At 28.1% G+C, this 23,095-nt stretch overlaps 1 protein-coding gene across 9 annotated transcripts in view; it reads left to right on the top strand.

Annotated features, from left to right (window-relative positions):
* Positions 1-23,095, top strand: part of LOC107448785 (multiple PDZ domain protein) — a 646,665-nt gene that overhangs the window by 344,791 nt on the left and 278,779 nt on the right. For all 9 annotated transcript variants that reach the window (XM_071183400.1, XM_071183401.1, XM_071183402.1 and 6 more), the window contains 4 exons: positions 6,164-6,255; positions 9,158-9,293; positions 14,902-14,973; positions 20,499-20,578. In XM_071183400.1, coding sequence (XP_071039501.1) covers positions 6,164-6,255; positions 9,158-9,293; positions 14,902-14,973; positions 20,499-20,578 — 380 coding nt within the window. The remainder of the gene's footprint in view (positions 1-6,163; positions 6,256-9,157; positions 9,294-14,901; positions 14,974-20,498; positions 20,579-23,095) is intronic.

Here is a 23,095-nt window from a genome sequence, read left to right as displayed (position 1 = left end):
AACTTTCCGTGCCTTGCTTCACTTTAACCATGGTTCATAAGACAGATAATAAATTTCATATATTTATTTGGGCTGTTTAATTTAAAATCCGAGATATACGGAAATGTCTCGTAAAAAGAATGCACTTTTATCGATATTGTTTAGTCATTGTTACAAGGAAATTGATTTAAAGATGATGCTTTGTTCTCAATATATTATGTTTTTATATTTATTTTACTTTTTTCCGTCAAACAAAAAATGGGATCGACTTCTAAATTTTGACGTTTTATTTATTTATTTATTTAATTTTTTATTTTATTTATTTATTTAATTTTTTTTTTTTTTTTTTACTAATTAGAACAAACTTTAAGCAGTTCTTATTTAAATGAAGAAATATTTTTTGAAAAGAAGAACAATCCTTTTTATATCTACTTATAACTCAAATTCAATAAATATCAGTAAAATTATTTGAAATCTTTCATGTGATTAAACGTCAAAAAATGATTAGGCACAAAATCTCCGCACACATATATATTTAGTTTAGTGACATCGTTAAGATCTAGTTTAAATCATACTAAGATCATACAAAAATTCTAAAAAGCTTTTTAAGTATTTTTATGGAAAAAGTATTTTTTAAAATTGTAAGTAAAATAAAAAAAATTATAAAATTTGCTGTCAAAATTATTTTGCAGAAATGATACCGTTATTGTGATTAATTGACACCGTAATGAAATATTTGTTTTATTCTCCAATCTTATGTAACAATCCGCAATATTTCATGATTTTTTTTAAATAAATAAAGTAACGTCGGTAATTTTTTTTTTTTTTACGTAAAAAATTGAGTTTAATTTTTGAAAAAAAAATAAGCTCGTTGCAAATCAGGTATTTAATGAAGATATTTTTTTATAATTATTATTTATCGCCAATTGAGTTCAAACAGGTTAAAGCAGGTAAATTTCGATCTGTCATGTGACTAAAAAAGAAAAAAGGCAAAATTTGAATTGAAAATATGAATTCCGTTTAACTTATTTTGTCTTTGAATTAAGAGTTCTGCTTGTTGTCTATAATGAATTTTCTTTGCAGTTATCATAGTTTTTCGATCAATATTCGCCTTAATGTTTAGCCAAAAAAAGAGGCAGCTATTTGTAATGCGTTACTAGAAGAAACTGCTTGATTACATTTAAGTGTTTAAAGGAAGTAGGAAGGAATAGTAGTTTTTCATAAAACTGTATTATTACGATTTAAGTGGTACAATAGTCGTCCTCTTAGCTTCGTGAACATATATATTAAATGTGTACACAATAAGTCAGGAAAAATATTCTTTTGGATCTTCCGAAACAGCAGCTGTTTCGGCTTAGTCTTTACTTAATCCAGATAAGAACATATAAATTTCCTTAATCCCTCTTTTCTGCGTATGTATTGGAATTTTCTGGTTAATTTATTATCGCTTCTAATCCAGTACTTGTTACCTTCAACCATTTTCGTCATACTCGTGCATAAGTTATTTTGGTATTTCCCAAGTTTATTTTTACGTAATAATTTATTATAAAGACATTGATAAAATACAAATAACTTATTGCATGCTGAAATATGAGAAAATATTTAAATTTCAACCACTTCCAAATTTATTTTCAGATTTGACAAAAATGGTCGACTGGTTAATACGTAAATACCGTCATTCCGTCATGAATACCGTCATGAATGATAATATTTTGCTTGCATGTGTACATGCTTTTATACCTGATGATTGTTCTGGCTAGGTCTTGTCTGGTCTGTTTGGTCTAGCTGGGCTCCTGAGGCCAATAATGACCCTTTTCCCAGTCATCCTGTAATGATAACATAAGCAAAAACAATAGACGGATTACATAAAATGCAACAAATAATGGCACATGTTAAGGTAGGGAAAAAAACAATGGCACTTTGCCATGGTAAAAAGTAACAAATAACTGAATGTTTAGAAAAGTTCAAGACATATTTACAAGTAGGGAAACGAAAATTACACGGACAAAAAATGGGAAGAATTGACAAATATTCATAATGAATAACGTTAAGATCATAAAAAACTTCATTAACAAAAAAGTGTACCTTTGTTACAGTAGAGACCCGACCGTCCTGGTTATTACCGCTCGTGTCGGGTTGCTCTCTACACTAAAAATTACTCGGATTAATCTCGTCCTGATCAGACCCACAGGGGGTTGCTCTTTCACAGGGTTTCGACAATCTGTGTGTTTTTGCTCAGTACATGTTTTTAAGTGTAAGAATAACATCAGAAGTAAAAAAGTGAGCCAAAGGTCTGATATTAGCATCTTCAGCTAGGTTGATGCATTCAAAGAAATTTCTGTTCAGCTTGTTCTGGCTAATGTTCCTGACTTGTAGACATAGTTAAAATTCGCAAAGCAAAACATCAACTTTTTTAAGATTTTTTTTCCTTTTTCTTTTTAGCATGAAGCATTCTAAATGTTTATTAAACATTAAGCCTTATTCAGATTATCATACTATTTTTCAACTGCTATTACGTTAACTTCCACTTTTAACCATTTATGTCACCGTTTGCATATCTGCAACAAACACAAAAAGCATATATATTTTCACAAGAAAGTTTTGAAATACGATTTCGTCATTTATTGCAATGCTGTATCATTATTAATATACATATATTGTTCGACTTTTTTCTACTACATGGTGATAGTTAGGTGATGTTTAGAATTGAAGTTTAATTTGTTGCAGTTGGCACACGTTTGTTTTAGGAATATTACTCAAATTGAAATGAATTAGTTAAATTGGATTGATTGAATTGAAATTTTTTTTAGTATTTGAGTCTGTCATTTTTCACGATGTTAAAAAATTTAACAATCATTATTTTGACATTTTGCTAAATTTTGTTAGAGTGGAAAAAAATTTTTTTTTCAATAATTTTTTTTAATTTTTTTTATTACTGTTTTTTATGTATTTCAAATGATGTATTCTGATGCATTAATTTATTTTCCAAATCGGAACTATTGAGATATGAATGGTTAAATTAGAAAAAAAAAATTCTAAGTTGATTGAATTGGCTAATTGTTATTCATATAGGGTGATTACTTAGCTATATGTAATAAAAAATAGTCATCTGCAGCAACTCTGCGTCCGAAAATTTTTTGCAAATACACTAATGTTTAAAATTAAGAGAATTTTGTTTGAACATAGTTTAATACAAAAGTAATAACCATTCAACAGTAATAATACACACGCATGATTGTGCGTAACACTTATCAGATGATATCAAAGAGTAGTTACTGAATTGAATAAAAAAAATGGCTTAATAGGGTTTATGGGCCACGTACAGGTAGGTATACAGTTCTCACATCATGATTTCATTCTGGGAATAATTAATTTATGGGTTTTTGTAACAGTTTATCCCACTTGCTCAGTAACGCAGTTTTCAGACACTGGCTGGTTCTCGGAGTTGGTTGCGTGTTGTAATGCCTTCCCCAAAGCGTGCCAGAGATCCTCTGTAGAGTTGAGGTCTAGAGATCTGTCTGATCAATCCATCTGGCGAATTTCTTAATTTTCCTGAAATGATCGACCAGATGTGCTCTGTGTGATCTCGCATTGTCATCCATTAAAATAAAATCAGGACCCCTTGCACCCTTAAAAGGGTCAACATAGATCTTCAAGATCTCATCCCCATACCTCACGCACCAGTCACAGTACCTCTTTCAAAGACGTGGAGGACTGTGTGAGAATCCAGCATATGCCTGCCCAGACCAGTAAACTTCAGTCGTAATGGTCAATTTCTCAGACATTAGAGGTCCGGCAATGGATTCCTGGTTCTCTCCTTATGAAAGTACGTCAACAGTAAGTGGTCAGACTGAAGTGGGACTCATCTGGGAAATTGAGCTATGCTCCAATCTCTATGGTCATCCCCACCTAAACGGACTCTTCTGTTAGTAGAAGTCTGCAGGACGCAAGCAGCAGGTCTTCTTGCAACTAGCCCTCTCTCATGATGCCTTCTTCAAACAGTAAGCCGTGAAACTCTGCCTTCTGTAGCCTCATAGTGGTCACAAGCTAGCTAAGAAGCTGTTAGCATCCCTGTTAAGCCTCCCTTCTATGAACAAATACAGATCTTCGTTGGCCGATGCGGCTCTTGACTAATATTTCTTCGACAAATCCGGACTGCTGAAATTGTTTTCATAAATTGCGCACGACACAGGGCGTTTGATTGAATTTTCTACAAAGATTTGAGATTGGCCAACTTCAAGTCTCCCCACAATTCGCATCAATATCTGAACGTTGGTGGTTTCTCATTTTTTTGTGTTCGGAAGTAAATTTAAAAAAATCAATTAAAATTTCTGAAGAAAAAAAAATACACCAAGAAATTTTACGATTGGGGAGATAAGCCATCGAACGAAATGCAGTAACGACAGCTCGGATTCCTTCGAACGGTATCCAATACATTTTGTACCATGCTGAAAGTTCGAGTCAGTCGTGTCCCCTCTCCTCATTTTGCCCATTGCCTCGTACTGATCCATGTTCATGCAAATTGCGTTGCAAATTAATAAGCATCTGACTGTCCGGTGTATCTCTCTGTGGTTACCTTTCGCGATAGAATCTTTCTGCTGCTTGTGCATTTACCTCTGTCATCCTGTTCATATCTGCCAGCTCGGTGTTCGCTAAATGTTGCATACTCTTCTGCGGGCAATGACAATTCAAATGACCGCGGCAATGCAGGTCGGTTTCCATCAATTAATTGTGAACAACACCACCTAGCGGCGAATGAAGACATTTCCGACCAAGCGTTGCTATGTAAATCTAAATAAATCCTTGTACTGTCCCCTGCTTCCCCTTAAAGTTTGTCCCAATAATCTTGTATTTTAATGTAATTTAAGTAGTTTCCTAAATTTTGAATATTGACTATAAAACAGTCTCTGTCGAAGCTTCTAATTCACATGATTATTCGAAATATAATATTTATTATTTTTAAATAAGAAATTTTATGGTGATTTTTTTAAGCGCTGTGATATTGCTTACTTTAAGGGACTATATGTATTGTACTTCCTTTCAGCTTTTGAAAAATAAAAAATATATACTATGTATACTAGAGGAAAGAAAAACTACTTCCCTTGAAGGCTTACTTAATATACCCATCGCGTTTGGATAATAAATTTTTGTGGAAAATATCCATTTTGAAAGAGTTCCTCTGGCGTCTTTAAGCAAGTGATGGACCTTTACCGTAGGTGTCAGTATATTTCTCCAACTTATATGGCCGATTTATGATGGCCATAACTTCTCCCACATTTTCCTTCAAAAAAGCAGTAGAATGGTTGCTATGTTTGAGTTAGTCTCTTCTATATGGCAGTGTCAATTTATTTTTCTTTCACGGAAGGAAGTTTTAAATGGATGGCGAAATATTTTTGTATTTAGTTTTAAGATATGGCTATCTAGTATATGGTATCATATACGTTTATTGCGAGTATTTAGCTGCTCCTTAAAGGTAGTTATGAAACTTTATTTCAACTACGAGCTCATATTTTTTATTTCAATCATATTTGTTTTTTTACAGAATAATATGGAGAAATATATATTCACGTATATAATCTGAATGAGGCGTATATGTATCAAACTAAAACGTGTGTGGTATATTATTACAAGCTTTTGTAATTTCTTTTATTTTACAGTTATAGCGTACAATAAAAAAAATTATAAGAGGTAGTGGAACTACTTTTTACCGTCGTAGTATATATTTTTTTGTCCTCAATTGAAATTTGATGTAGCATTGTGAGAACAACATTATGCAGGATTTTTTAAAGCTGACTTTATTTTTTTAAAAATATTTTATAGTCATTTTTATTTTATTATTGCCCATTTTAAGTTTGTTCAACAAATAAGTTCAAGCCTGAACTTAAACCTATTTAAATATTTATATTATTGCGTGAATTTTTTGACAAATAGGCAAATTAGTTTCATTTTATTTGCGCTCACTGGGGGGAAGAAATATTTTCATCAAAAATTCCGCTTAATTGAAAAATTGATTTTATGCAAAGTTATGGGTTTGGAAATATTTTGAATGGATAATAAATTATAATGTTGTTTTGTATGTATATCTTGATGTGTGTTTGAAGTAAACATGTACGTGTCTTTTTTTTATTTTTTTATCTTAGTTATAATCCATTTGTTTTTAACATTTCCTTTTTTTCTATTTCAGAAGAAATTTCTGGAATTTTTATAAAAAGCATTGCAAAGGGAAGCGCAGCTGATATGTGCGGTCAGATTAGAGTAAATGATCAAATAATTGAGGTAAATACTCTTTATTTTCTTCTTTTTTTTTTTTTTTTTAATGTTCTTCCTTCCATTTCAATATTAATTGTTTCTAAAATAACTGCATGCATAAATGCAAACATAAATTCTGAACAATTTGAATAAATATTTATGCTTAAAAAAAGTGAGCCAAATCGAGCCAAAGATAAATTCTGAACATTTTCAAGGAATACATTCTGCAAGTTACTTTATAATTATTTGCATCTTCATTAAAAAATTTATAACTATATTAATAGATCCAAAGATAATTCTGAACTAGAACATATTTCTTTCAAAAACATGTTCTTTCTTCCATTTCAATTAATATTTATTTTTTCTAAAGAAGTTGCATGGATAGATCCAAAGATAAATTCGGAACATTTTCTGAAAATACATTCTGCATGTTATTTTATAATAAGCTATATTGATAGATCCATAGATAAATTTTTAACAATTTCAAGGAATGCATTCTGGAGGTTTTGTTAGCTGCGTTATAATAATTTACAGAAGTAAGGTTCGATTTTTTTTATTATTATTTATTTCAATGAATATTTAATGTTTAAAATAAAACTGCATGGATCGATCCAAAGATCCATGCAATTTACACATTTTTATTGAACTGTCACTAATTCGAAAATGTTAACTTACTTTTTCTTGATTTTGTATTTTCTTTGTTCTCTTATATATTTGATATTCTTTGGCTGTTGAAGTTTACATACTTAGCTAGCTTCTTTGGTATGTTAAATGCATTAAATATGCCATTACAAGGTGCAAGGGGCACCTTTTTCAGTGTATATTGTAATAAATTTGAAGTTATGTTTTTTTTTAATAAACTTTCAAACTTTTTCTAAATCGACTTTTGAATCCTTGTCTCTAATAAATCATTATGAATACTTCGATTCATTTAGCAATTTTTTACTAGAAAATGTTGACTAACTTCTTTTTCTCGAATGTCCACCTGGAGAATGACCAAAGGACAGATTTATTGGCCACTCTTTCAGGGGCACCATATTATGTGGGCCAGCATTGCTCCCACAGTAAGGACAGATGGATGATACAGATGATGAAAGAACATCCATGCCTTCTCCCGGATTCGAACTCAGAGCCTTTCTGGTGCAAAGCCAATAACCTGACAGGCTGGTAACACAGGCTGGTCAGCAAAAAACGTTAACTAACTTTAATGGTTATTTTCTCAATAAACGCACTCTGTCCATATCATACAATAAGGACATGTAATCCTTTCATGGAAACATATTTAAAGATCTCTGTAACTTATTGAATTATCCTGTGATAGTTTTCAAAAAGTTAGAACTCAAGATCATTTTTTAATTGACTAGGCTTCTTTTAGATTTCTTTCGAAATTTTTTTATTATTTCTACACATTATTAAGGGTTTGTACTTGTCCTGATATTCCAGGAAACCTTGTCCTCATATTCCTGATACAAAGTATTCTGCTCTTATTTTTCCAGATTTTTAGTTTTTCATCTATTTTCAAAAATTAATAATTTTTGAAATTCTAAATAGTTTAAGATGTTAATCTTATTTCAGACTTTTGGCCATCTTCTAAAAAGAAACTTTTTCTGCTAACGAAAATTTGTTTTTCTTATTGCAAAATAATATTAAAGATAAACTTATTAACCTTTTTAAGGAGTAAGTACATTTTTTTTCTTTTGTGCGTCAAATTACAGTACTAGTCTTCATTTCATTTATTGCAAAATCGAAATTTTTGGTGCTCATTTATTTTGCGTAACAATGTAATTTTTTTTCTGGATATTTATTTCCAGATTACAATGTATTACGTTTTCTTATCATATAGTTTTGTATGCATTTATTCTTTAGTGTGTAGATTGTGTATGATTTAGTTTTGAAGTAATTTATTGTTGCATGAAAATAACTATAATTATCAGTTTTCTTTTGAACTTATTTCGAACTATTTTTATTTTGAGGAATCTATTTCCGAAGTCAAGAAAATTAAGATTTCTAGATTTCGTACTGTTTGAACGCGTACCCGACTTTTTAAATTCATATCTCATTAGCGTATTCTTTAAATTTTTTATTTGAAAACGTTAAGTGTTATCAATGTTTTTTCTCATCTCCCTTTAAGGTTGCAAACATACAAAACGCAAAACGACATTTTCAAAGCAGTCGATTGCATATTTTTTTTATCTCTTTGTTTCCTCTTCTTAAAAATAGTCTGGTGTGTGTATTGTATCAAAATTTCTGTTATATATATATATATATATATATATATATATGATGTTTTTTTTCTTCCTAATTTTTATTTTGAACCACTACAAGGTCTGCATAATTAACTTTTCTAACTTACATTATTTTGTGTTGAAAAATCTACACATTTTTCCTTATTGCATTTTGTATTTAAGGTTGATGGTCGCCTTCTGAACTACTATACCAATTTTTTTAAATTTAATTTTCTTTAAATTTATTTATTTATTATTTTTTTGTTTTGTTCTTCCCCCTTTTTAAAAATAGTCTAGTGTGTGTATTTTACCAAAAAGTCCTGATTTTTTTTTTTTTTTTTTTTTTTTTTTTTTTTTTTTTTTTTTTTCAAACATTATGAACCCTGCATAATGAACTTTTCTAACTTATTTTGTGTTGAAAAAAATTGACATTTTTCCTAATTGCATTTTGTATTTAACGTTGATGGTCTCCCTTTAAACGGCTATACCAATTTTTCTTTTATTTTGCTCTTTCTTTCCCCTTTTTAAAAATGGTCTAGTGCATGTTTTACCAAAAATGTCCCAATTTTTATTTATGTTTTTATTTATTATTAGATTTTTGTAAAATGTTTTTATTTTTATTTTGAGCCATTACTAACCCTGCATAATGAACTTTTCTAACTTAGTTCGTTTTGAAAACATTCTGATGGTATTTTGTATTTAAGGTTGATGGTCGCCCTTTACACGGCTATACCAATCATGATGCTGTTGAAGTTTTGAGAAGCACGGGTAAATCTGTAAAACTACGTTTGGCAAGGTACCTCAGAGGAGCAAAATATCAGCAACTTCAAATGGCAATCGGTAATTATTGTCCCCCTACTTTTATTTATTGTTATTCCTAAGTACCTAAAATTGTGTTTAGTTTGTTGTGCATTTCAGCTAAATTTGCAAAATTTATTAAAAACTAGAAACTTATTTAAATAATAGTAAATATTATAAAGAGTTTTAGTGTCACTGCCATTTGTAGCAAAAATTACAATAATTTTGATCACTAAATTAAAACAAAGGAGGGGTCATAGTCCTCCTAAAACTTCTACAATTCTTTTATATATGTATATATATAATATGATATGATATAAAGAAAAATATTTTAAGATAAAAGAAAAAGAGTTAGTACCTCATAAGAGAACTAAAAGGATCAAAACCATTAACACGAAATTACGTACTAAATATCACTCTGTGAGAAACACTACAGGAAATAGCAACCTAACTATCAAAAAGGAAAAAATATTAAAAAGAAATTAAAGTTTATGCACTGACATACATGGGAGCTTCATCAACCAGTAACTGATGAAGCTGCCATGGTAGCTCATCAAGACCCTGCAGCCAGTGTTGGAGCGGTTTCAGTGGTTGGTATTAGATTACCACAAAAAATCATACCCCCGACTGCCCCAAGGAAAAAAAAAAACCAACACCAAGTCGGACGAAGACTATATACTTTAATCTTAAAAATAGAAGTGGAAGTGCTTAGAATCATCAGATGGGAAACAGAATTTTACAATGAATTTAGAAAGTTGTAGGGTCGAATATTCTAACAAGTATGTAGGTTTGAGTATGCGTAAAAAGATGAAGAATAAGCATTAAAAATAATAAAAATTACAAAAAGCTGTATAAACATTAAATTTAATAATATAACATTAGTAAACCGATTGAAATATAGACAGGCACCCGATTATGTTTCAAGGTAATCCAACGGAACCTTCAATGCTTGGGGCTTCCTTCTTTAGCTTAAAACCATGCATTATTTAGCCTCAGAAGGCATTTTTCTATGAATCAGGTATCAAGCAGGATGTCATGATCCAGGAGAAGCTTACATAAAGTTTTACAGTTTTTTGAAATAAGTATATCATTGTTGCAAATAAATTTCATGTGATTAATTTGAGATATAATTACATTTCTGTGGATGATAATCAATATATTAAATTTCCAAAAAATTAACTTGTTGACAGGAAATTAAAAATAATTCGTTTTATTAAAACATCAATTAGATCATTAGATGAATCTAATGTAATGAATAAATCAAGAAAGTTTGAAGTTAAATTAGATAATTTTCCTCTGATAATTTTCCTCTGCATAAATTGTGTTAGCAATATTAATAAAATCTAAACAATTAAAAAATAATAGTCATCAATAAATCTCAAGTGATTCAAATGAAATTGCAGCATTTTTTTTTCTTTTTTGGAAGAAGTATAAAAAAAACATTAGCAAGAATACTTGAGAAATTGGTTCCTAATTTATTAGTATGTTATTTCATGTTTTCTGTTGCTCTTTAAATCTTTTTAGTTCTCCTATGAGGTAATAACTTACTTTATTTCATCTTAAAATATTTTTCTTCAAGTATTCTTCTAGTTGTGTCATTAGTAGTTTGGTGCTGTCACAGCTTGGAATTTTATATTGTATAGTTTTTCTTTTCAATTTTCATTATTATTGTATATTTGTTTCTCAAATTCTATATATATTAAAAAATGTGGAGATTACGTCGAAAAGTTATAATAAAGATTTATGAAAAGAAAAAAACAAGAAAAATTTCTAAAAAAAATTATTATTAAAAATATTTAAAAAGCCGAAAACAAAATAATGAAAAGATATAATCTCGCCATTAGCTCACACGATTATATCCTCAAGAAAGAGTGCTTCCTAATATTGTATTCATATAGCCAAAGCAAAGTATATCAATACAAGACTGTGAGCAGGGTGGCCACCCACCTTAAAAATCTGGAATTATGAGGAAATTTTTTATACTAGAAAAAATCTGGAAAAGTCAGGAAAATTTGGATAAAAACTTGGAAAAATCGGAGAATTTTTAAGAAAAGCTAGAACTTTTTTTTTTCAATTTTACTAATTTAAACTATTTACTAATTTTCTAAATTTAAATTATTTTATCGTCCGTTATACACATTTATTTAGATGGAAATTCATCACCAAATAGTTGAAATATCATCAACTTCGAAATACTTTGCTTGCATTAAAATTTGCTCCATTATAACCTTGTTAAGCTAGAATGCCCCATGAAGCTCTCCCTTAGTTACTAAATGAATGAATATACCTTTGACCTCTTTGGAGACTATGGGACTCTGCAATTTAGGAAAGGCAAATATTGTGGTGAAGGTGGAAGAAGGGTTAGGCTATTTGCTTCTGTCTGTTTATAATCCATTTATCATTCAAATTCTGATGCTTCAGAGGTGTTTTTCCTTTTGACATAATGATTTAAAATATTTTAGTATTTTTAGCTATATAAAATTCGCTAAAAATTAGTTGGTTATAATTTAATAACAATCGATTTTATATTGCACTCTTTTTCTGAAAGCTTTTGTACTCCCTTCCTATGAAATCAGTAAATTACTTTTTTCAGCAAAGCCAACCAATCACACATTTTCTTACAATTGCTAATAGCAATGCTTGTCGACAAACCATTACAATTGTTGCATTAATGCTAACTTTCTCGATTTAATACAAATTTAAAAAAGAAAAAAACGATTCTTTTAAGAACCAACTGTATGTTAACATTTAATTTTACTGTTTTGTTGGTAAATATTTGATTTTTGATTCAAAATTTGAATTGTGTTGTAATTACAATGTTGAAAGTTGGTAAATGTTGCTTGCATTCCAAAGATAATATTTCTGAATCTGTTTCTCCTTTTATCCTTAAAACTAACAAAGTTTAAGGAGTGCATAAGAAGCATGTTGAATGATGTATACACATAAAATATAAAAGCATTTTATTCATATATGTTTATTAGGAATAAGGAAAACAAAACTTTGATTTTTTTGTTCTGCACTGTACAGGTTCCTTGTTATAAAAACGAAAATAAATTAACTAATCTAAACTAATAAAAGCCATGTGGTTAGATTGGAATTTTTTAATATTTTGATTTCAAATTAGAAAAAACAAAGCAAAAAAGAATAAAATTTGAAGAATTTATCTAGTTTTTTTTCTATAGATCATGCAACAAAAAATTTGACAATTTTGCATTTGCAGCATTCATTTTTGTATACTGAATATTTTAAAATAATAATGCTAATCCAAAGCAATCATTATTTAAACATTTGAAATTTGATATTGGTTTAACGAAAATATGTTCAATGAATTTTATAAAGAGCACTGTTTAGATGAAATACTGTATAAAATTGCTTTATATATTGAATTGTGTATACAGTGATTCTCAAAAGTGTTAGTACACTTATGACTTTCAATGAAATAGGGCTCTATCCTTTAATTTCAATGAATATTTCAGTATGAATATTTAACTTTAAGAAATGTATTCTATTCTTAGTATACCTGCATGAAATATTTAAAAACAGAGCAAACGTATATTTTTACGAAATCTATATTAAAAAAATAACTTCATCTCACAAAAGCCATTCTATACTTTAAAAAATTTCCTCCTATTATTAGTAAATATTTAATTTTTTTGTTAAATTAGAATTTAATAGAGTTTCCTTTTGCATCAACAATTTCTTTAAAAGTCTGTAAATAAATGTAACTGTTTTTGTATTTTCTGCATTAAAGCTCATTTTTTCACTATTATTGTTTTTAGTTCGTTTTTTTTTGTTTGTTTTAATATCCTGTTATCATACTCTAACTCCCAGTTGTCTTCAAATATGCTTTATTGGGTTAACATATGAATATGAATGCCAATTGAGTTGGTGTGCAAAAAGCTTGTGGTCAATTAAAGATACATCAGACATGAATAGTGAGATATGTGTGCTTGTAATTGTAATCTTTGTGATGCCACAATTGGCATTACATATTTATTTCCTATTCTTTTAAATATCTTTTATTACTAAAGCTTATTTTTATTAATAGAATTATATTTAAAATAAACCAAAGACTTAATCTTTTGAAACGAATATAAAATATTTTTTCTTCTCTATAGATCAGTGTAACGGATACTTTTTATTTCATAACTTGGCAGACTTATTAATTCACTGTCGCTCCTAATCGAAAACAAAAATCTATTTATAACTTTTTATTCTAATTTCCAACTGCTAAATGTTCAGTTGCATGGTTGTAATAATTCTCATAGATTTGTTGGCGACTCGTAATCACCAAGGTATTCTTTTAAACCCAATATTGATATGCTGGTTGGCTTTGTTTTGGCTATGTTATATTTTGATAATTCGCCAATTTCGGATCTCCTATCCATGCTTCAGTGTCCGTTGGGAACAAATTACATGTACTTTTTAATTTGACTTTTGATTACGCAGGTCGTGGGGGATTTGTCTCCCATGGCCTGTCCTTATTAATATTATTATGCAAAATTGATTCAACTGAAAATCTAATGGATAATATTTATGTTTGGTATCTCGAGCTCTGCAAATATATTAAATAAAAGCTTTTTATTAATTCTGATCCGGTTCAAGTATTATTTTCATCACCTTCTGTTTTCATCACTATCTTCAATTGGACCAGTTTACCATATTACTAACTTCCACCCACACCTGATATCCTATCATCACCACTTAAATTGGCACACTGAATATTCCTTCACCATAATCTTGATATAAAGCAAAGTTGTTTCCAATATCCAAATTTTGGGAGCATAATTGTAAATTGCATCTTAAAATATTTAAATAAACATGTTGATTCATAATGCCATCAATAAGTTTCAAATTACATTATCCTGATGCTGATATGCACCAACACACAAGGACACCACCACTATACTTTACTATTCCAACTAAGTTTTAGGGATAAAGTTTGTCATTTTTTCTGCTTCATAATTTACATCAAAATCCAATATGTTAAATTTGTTTCCATCAGCCAATAAAACATTATTGATACATTAGGGATCTATATATCATTGATTTTGGGAAGTAGAGCCTAAAGTTTCTGTTTCGTAAAAACAAAACATTGTCTGCTGATAGAACACCCATTTTATCAAGCTGCTTTGAGAACTCGTGGAAGATTGCCATGTGAAATTTTAGCAGAATTTTTTTCCACAAATTTTATAATTTTAATATCTGATCACACTGATATGAAGTCCTTTTAAGCATTTTATCACATACTGCACAGTAGAATAGGACAAGATAAACTAATGTAGCAATATTAATACCCATTTACCAGTTATGATGACAAAAATTCAATTTTCAAATGTTGCCTTTTGCATTATTAAGACACTGAGCCATTTTTAAAGGATAAAAGTGTGATCAGATATTAAAAGAAAATATTATGGAGTTAGCAGGCAAAAATTGAAATATAATTTGCTATCATAAGTTTGATACTAAATCGTTTATAAATAAATAAATGAAAAGTAATTAAACAAGAAATTTAAGCAAATAGACAATTTTTATTCTGTAATCTGTAATCTCAAGTAGTCTAGGTTTAAACAGTATTTAAAAAAGCTAAATGTATGTTATTAATGTGTTTTGACTTATTTTAATTTAATTTCCTTCTCTTCCTTTGTAGCTACAGGTGAACTAAGTTATCCCTCACTTCCATCTGTTCAAGCCCAAGTTCATGAATCAGATGACGATTATGGTAAAAATTCTGAATTTCTTCATACTTTTGCAATTTTAATGACGTTTAATCCAAATTTAAGACGTTTTATTCTCAAAAGTGTTAATTTTTTTGTTAGTTGTGAAATAAGCTAACTAGCTTTTTGATAAAACTAAAAAAAAAACTGGTTGTAAAGTTTATAGAGGAATTTTGAAAACGTTGCTTTGTTTTTCCAATTCTATACTCTGAAAACAAAGCAGAGATTCTCTAACAGAAATTATTGAAAAGGGAAGGCAGTGAGTTTTCGACTTTCGTGTTAGAAATTTTGCGACTAGTTTTTTTTCCCTTCTTTTTTTAAATTTTTCTGGTATGCTGGTCTGATTATTTTAAATAGATATTTTTGAATGGTATTTTTGCATGAAAGTAAAATTTACAAATTATAAAACTTAATTTCCTCTGCTGTCTCCGCTGCTAACCATGGATTTAACCCTCTATAGTTTATTCAGTTCTTGCTAAACTCACTGGACCCAAATGCCCCTCTTTTTCAAATCCTTACAGAGAACTTGTTACTTTATCATTTTTTTGTCCTGATTCTTGTAAAATTTCTAATAACATCTCCCATTTTAGTTTTTAAGCAATCTTTAGACCTGATAACAAAATTAAATTTAAGTGTCTGAGCAATCCTATTAGTTTTTGATAACTGCTGTGACATTTACAACATTCCTTGTAATTGCAACCTTGGCTACATCAGACAAATTAGACCCACTTTTAAATTTAGTTTAAAGGAACACTCTAGATACGTTTGTCATCATTAGTACTAGAAATCATTGTTTGCTGAACATTGTTGAAATCTTGGACATAGTTTCAATTTCAATGATGCCTAAATTATTTCCACACCAGTGACATCAGTTCATCTGGATTTCCAAAAATCTCATTTTATTCATATGAATTCTGATTCTCTTGAATGAATTCTGATATATGAATTCTGATTCATTAGGTTCCTCACCACCTCTCCATGCCCTTTGGAAATTTATTTAACCCTGATTTACATTGTGGTTTTTCTTGTTCTGTTATTCCTATTTTTTTCCCTCTCTACTACTGTTTTTTTCTTTTCTAGTTTTGTTTCTCACCTTTATTTTTCCTTAGCAACTTTGCGTTTTTTATTTCAATTTTTTTTTCTTTCATCTCACTCCTGTCTGACAAGTTGTGAGTTTTCGCCTGTTGTTTAGCTCTTGAAACATGTTGACTACTAATTTGTAGATTTTTGAAGCAAGTGAAGTTTTTAATCAAGTAACACAAATAATATAGTTCATGTATGCTCTTAAACACTGCTTTACTTTATACATTACTATGTCAAAAAATGATTATATTCAATTAATAATGTTAAATATTGTTAATATTCATGTTGTAAACTCTATTTCTAATTTTTAAGTATAATTTGTTCCAGAGTTTCATTTATTTTATGATATTTTTTATTAATTGCTTTTTTATGATGAAAACATTAATGTATTTGTAATTTAATGAAATTTAAATCCTTGTTTCCATGATGATTAAAGAAAAAAATTAAAAGTATATGCAATTAAGCAATTCTTGTTTTTTTTCTCTATCCTCCAGTATGTTGAGAATGTTTTTACCCTATTTCTCTATTTAATATTGAAAAAAAGTTGATATTTCTATGAGAAGAAAAAATCGTCAGGTTGACGTTTAATATATATTTTGCGTTTAATATGCTTAGTAGGTTGATAAATATGTTTCAGGGGGTAACTTTGTTTATTTAGATGCCGGAGAATAATTTTTCTAATTTAAAATTTCTCTTTAGCTTTAACCAAATTTATTGTTTTACTGTGTTAATCATAACCAATTTTCTTTTAAATATTGTATACACTCTTGCAATTTTTAACATTAATTATTCTTACAAATTTAACTCCTCTATATATATTGAAAATTTAGACAAAATTTTATTCAGATATTGAAAAATTGACAATGGGCATTTCTTTTTTGTACTATTTTGATTATGTGTGGTTTACTTGACAATCTAAACCAAGAAGAAGACATGTCTTCATCTTCTTTGTTCTTCAGCCCAGAGCTGGCCGGGGCAATTCCGATGAAGAATTATTTTATTCGTGATTGTGTCTATCAGATATATATTGTGTCAATTTAGTCACTTTTAATGTCTTCATGTCTTTCTCAACATCATCAAGCCATTTGAGTGGTGGCCTTTTCCATTTTCTAATGCCACTTGTTGCGTTGAAGGTTAAAAGTTTTGCAGAATAATATTTCAATTTAAGTAGTGATCCAAATACCTTATTCTATTTGATTTGATGATGCTTCACTGCCATAGAAGACAGCTGGTTGTATATTTTTTGTATACCTACTGTTCCCAATGATTTGTAATCATAGTTGGTTCTTAAATCGAAGTAGCATCTGTTTTCCAGCATTAGTTGTTGATCAATTTCAGCATTCCTTTCAGATTTTTTGGTGGCAATTGTTCCAAGGTATTTAAATTCGGTGACTTTTTCAAAGGTGTGACCATTCACCACCAATGGAGTTATCAGACTCTTGATTGGTCATGGTCAGGACCATAAATTTCGTATTCTTCTATCCGATGCTTAGGCCCATTTTTTAAGCCTTAGTTAAAAGTGGCACAAACACCTTAATAACAGTTCCTTTTGATTTGCCAATAATATAAAGATAATTTGCATTTGTCAATATGTGACTGGATAAAGTTGTTATCTTTGCATCTCTGATAATTTTTTTTCGTGCAACTTTTCTACTGTAAAAAAAAGTTGAGTTTTATAACTTGTGAAACTATGTAATTTTTTGTATTAATACAGAGTACTTTGACGTGTGTGCCATGCCAGAGTTAATTTTTATTTTTATTTGAATCATTACATTTGAATTTGGGGTCTAAAATATAGCATATAAATAAATGGATTTTTCTTTATTAACTTCTTGACTTGGATATTCAAAACTTTAAAACTCGTGGCCTCCCTGCTTAAAATACTATTTTCCCTCATGCTTTTAAATAGAAAAATTAGCGTTTAGGAAATACCCAAGAATTTAAGGCATTTTGAAACTAAATTCTAAGAATTTTAAACATGTTTTGCCTCTTAAAATCATTCTATAGCTTCTGCATTAGTGGCAACAAGATGTTTTTTTTGTTGTTTACATTATTATTTATATGCTTTTTATTGTAAGAGTGTAAATTTTAAAAATTTTGTAAATCCTATATATAACCTCTTATCTGCATGGTGTTAAAACAAATCACTTTTTTTATGCTGTAAAGAGTGCTGAACTTAAAACCTACTCTAGATGTGAATTTTACTAGTTTTTTTATTTTATTTAAATCTATTTTTCCTTTTACTGTTTTGGATTAAACTTTTGACGGAAGTGGATCCAGATATTATTATATTGACATGAAGCATTTTGTTTGAATGCATTAATTAGTTATTATATGCAAATTGGCTATAATTTGGCTACTTTGTAGTTTGTTTTATATGAACAAAATGTCATGTGTATCTTAAAATAAATCATTATTTTAAAAGTTATGTTAGAAAATTATTAAAACTAAAAGTTTGCAGGACTCTGGAAATAGTATGCTTTTTCAAATGTAACAATGCAGGTTTGAATTTCAGTGATGACTGGTCAATGTATATTCTGTTATTTTGTTCTGGCGCACATATTTTGAGTGTAAATTTTTGACAGTGGTATCTCTCCGCGTCTTGGGTTTCAATCCTTTTTGCCATTTGGATAACTGCAGGAGGTTATTGTGCCTCTCTCCTCCAATTAGCTCCAATGTGGGATAGTTTTTCTCTAAAGATAGTTGAATTTGTCAACAAACTATGTTACTTTTTTGAGTTAGGTTCAGAATAACATGTTGAACCTTAGTTGTTGAAAATAAGATAATCGAAATCTCCTGTTCTAAAATAATGCAAAATTTTAGAGTGAGCCTTTTACCCATCCTTCCCATGCTTGATTTTAATCTATAGTTTACTGTTTCAGTGATTAGTTATTGAGTAACACTGACTTGAATTTCATTTCATTAAAGCTTAATATTACTTTAATGAAGAAATGTATTGAAAACTATATATTAATCAACTATTGTTGTATAATTGTTATACTCCAAACAAGGCTGCTGCAGAAGACTGTTCTTGCTCTCCTCCCTATTTTCCGGAGAATAAGAAATTAAAATATAGACATACATTAATTTTAGGTGTTATTTATTTTACATAATTTTTTAATGCTTATAATTGTTATTAAATGCTGTTTCAAATTTATTCAGTGTTATAAAATGAGTAAAAAGAATCATAAATGCTAAAACTTTTTTATATGTAAACATATAAAACAACCTAGTTTTTAAATTACTTATTTTTGTTACAAAACAAGTAAGTTTTTTTCCATTCAAAATTAAAACAAAAGCACTTTGAAGAATTTCTTTTGTGTTCTTAGCATATTTACAAATTTAACGTAACATGTTAAACATTTTTTTATAATAAGGTATTTCTCTTTTTTCATGTAAGTTTTTAATATCTGATTATGTCATTAATGTTTTAAATGCTGCTATTGTAGCATTAAATAGTTTATTTCAATCATTTTTTATAAGTTTAGTTGGACATGTATGGACAAGCGATTCCAGATGTGATGCATGGAATCGATATATTTGTCAAAAATAAATTGTAATATTTTCTAAACATACATTTATGCTTAAAATATGTAATATAAAAACGTACATTGAGGGAATGCATGAAAATAATAATATTCAAGCCTGCTTTAAATTATAAATTCTGTTTCTTCTCCCTGACATGGTCCTGCCAAAAGTATTTTTCAGATTTTTTTTTTAAATTTGTGTCGTTTTTATTTATTTGAATGCAAGTTTTTTTCAGCTTATCCTTTTTTGAATACAGTTTTTTAGGCATCCCATTTTAAAATAAGATATTAAAATAAATTTATAATCTATTGTAGCTGAGTTTTAAATCGATGATTTGAAGATATTGCTTTTATAATATTGTTTGTTTTAAAATTTAATTTTATGCATTATTTTTTCATTTATTTATATATTTTTGAGAATAACTTAATAATTTTTCTTAATACCTAGTTAGTAAATTGTAAAAATTTCAACACTGATTTTTTATATTTGTTTTGTTTATAAAAAAATATTATAGTATAATTTAATAAACTTATTTTTCTTTATAATTTTCATTTCTAGTATAAGATATTCTTTGTAGGAAATAGATCTCTCTGATTATGATTAACATTTTAAAAACTCAATGCTAAAATCAAAGAACTGCAATGCAGTTTCAAATTTTTCATCACAAAAAATTTTAATAGTATACTATTTACAAATAAAAGAATGTATGCTATTTACAAATAAAAGAGATTGAGAATAAAGATTATAATACAAACTTTTTTATTTATTGTAAGTATAGTAGGTAAGTTTTTCTGTACTATTATCTAAATTTATAGTAATTTTAACGTAAATGGTTTTTATACCTAATATATAAATTCTATAAACATGTTAATCATGAAATGTATATGTAAAATTAATCATGTTTTTCTATTTTTTGTAGCAAGGCCACTGTCCCCAAAAGTAGAGGCAGCTATTCAAGCCAAATGGAGTAAAATTGTTGGCCCTGAGTTTGAAATAGTGGTAAGAAAAATATTGTTTTAACTACATTAGAGGTTATTGAATTACTTATTTTTTAATAAAGGTTGTTTTCTGTTTCATGCCTTTTAAATAAGCATGTCATTTGCTTGTGTTTTAAATATACATAATATCTGTAATAAACATATATCTTTAATAATGTGGGTTTCAGAGATATGAAAATGGTGATTGATTACAACTTATTGACTAAAATAGTAGTTTGAATAAAATTAAGTGAAATCTGTAACATTGTTCAAAATATCTTTGCTCTGTGTCTTTCAGCTTCTTGTTTCTTGAAATGGAGTAGCTAAATATTTTGATAATACAATTTTTCCTTTACTTTTTGTTCCTAAAAGTTTTAAGTTTTTCTATTTAAATTTGCATATTTTTATTTATAGAGCTTGTTAAAGTGACCTTGTACTTTTTTTTCATAAATTTGTTATATTATTGTGCATTTAGAAAATTAGCATTTGTTTATTGTTAGTTGCAACATTTAGACACACTCTTTTTTTTAGAAATGTTTATGGTCTTGATTTATTTTGTCACCTTATTATGTTATTATAAATATTTCAAATAAGTTTTAGCTTCCAAACTAATAATGCTTATATTTTTAATTGATAATAATATTATTTACTTAGATAATATATTTTGAGAGTGATTATAATTAAATTGACTTGGTGTTCATGCATAATTACTTTTTTGTTGAAAATTATATTATTTTAAGTTGTAAGATTTATTTTTCTTTTTTTATTTTATGTATGCAGCAAAACTGAAATGATATGAAGGCAATAACTTGTTCACTGTAGTTAATCTCAAAATTGTTAATCCTTTAATTTTTATGATAAATGAAAATTATAGTATTTAATTCATTAAACAGTGTTAAGAAAAACTTATTTACTTATTTTAAAAATTAGACTTTGTAGTTATTCTTTTTTTCCCTCCGATGTCTATGCATGGATTTTCTATTATGTTACATAAGAAGAAATATGTTAAGTTAGTATGCTTAACCACTCTTAGTTTACTTACATGTTATTGGTTTTATGACACTGACAATAGCTCTTGAGTAAATCTGACATTTATATTTAATAATTTTAATTATGTTTTATTTAACATAAACCTGGAATTATGTCAAATGAAGTATCCCTCATTTGTTTTGATTTTCTGACATATACCTGTAATTATGGTTTTGAGGTATTATGTTTTATTTGCTTCTATGATTCTTGCGTAGCCATTGACTTTATCTTATAATCATGGTCTAATAAAACCATTTTTTTATTACATTTTTCTCTGATTTAGTTAGCTAGATCTATTACTATTCTCTCTGCTCTCTTACCACCAATTGCTTTTGCTACTTCTTCCGTTGTAACAAAGGACAACTAGAGTCTGATTAAGATAGGCACTAAATTTCATGAAAATTTGTGCGCAATAATGTCATTAAATCAATAATGTGAAAATAATTTCATTGATTATTGTTTAGCTGAAGAATCAAATAGCTTGTTAAAATTATGACAGCAAAATTTCTGTAAATATGAATATTTGAATTTATGCAAAAGGAAAAATTGAATACCTGGATATTTTTAATTAATAATCTCACATTTATAATAGTATCACATTTAGTAATGATATCTTAGAACCAAATATACGTATTGTATATCAAATTTAAGATTGTTGCTTTTAAACTACTAGATTTGAAAGGATTCTAAAATATTTCAAAGAATTGATTGTTTGTAATTATATAATTATCTATAATATAATATATTATATAATTACAATAAAATTATATTTTAATATTGTAGTTATTAAACTTATTTAATTGATCACTTTAATTTCTATTTTATTACAGCACTAAATGATTTTTTTAACTTGATTTTGAAAATAAATTTATGTGCTGAGAAAATAAAATTTAGGTAAAATGTAAAACTAAGGGCTAAAATGGATATTACTCAAATGTTTAAATGAAGCAAATCAGAGATTTAATTTATGCCATTATGATCTAGAAAGCTTTTTAATGTTCTCTTAATAAGCAGCTTAATAAAATAGCATGCAAATTTGTATTCACTTTATTGTAGCATCAATTCAATAGTTCTTGTCTTCATTGTAATCCTTGTTTAATAAATATTGTTCTTTTAACAAGGATAAAAGATTACAAGGATTATTTATTTCTTCCTTAACCTTGCTTGAAAAAAGTTTTTATGGAAGTTGCTTTCAGAGTAAATAGAAACTTGGCATGCCAAATTTAAACTAAATTGAATAAAGGAAAATTCCAACATTATGCTATTTATAGTAATAAGTAGATTTGTAATATATAAGTCAAAAATAAAACTTGTTTCACATAAAAATCTATGCAACTTTTGTCCTTTTTTGAGCTATTTATCATTTTGACTCAATTCTTTCAATTCAGTGTAAAGAAATGTATGGGAAACATTTAGCAATTTGTTAACATTAGATAATTTGTTTAGATAGTTAAGTCAGAAGTCAATGTAGAGTGGCAAAAATACACTAGAAGCAATACCGCATCTTTCA

The sequence above is a fragment of the Parasteatoda tepidariorum genome, chromosome 7 (genome assembly GCF_043381705.1).
Source record: "Parasteatoda tepidariorum isolate YZ-2023 chromosome 7, CAS_Ptep_4.0, whole genome shotgun sequence".
NCBI lineage: Eukaryota > Metazoa > Arthropoda > Arachnida > Araneae > Theridiidae > Parasteatoda > Parasteatoda tepidariorum.
This window is presented reverse-complemented; position numbering and strand designations above follow the sequence as displayed.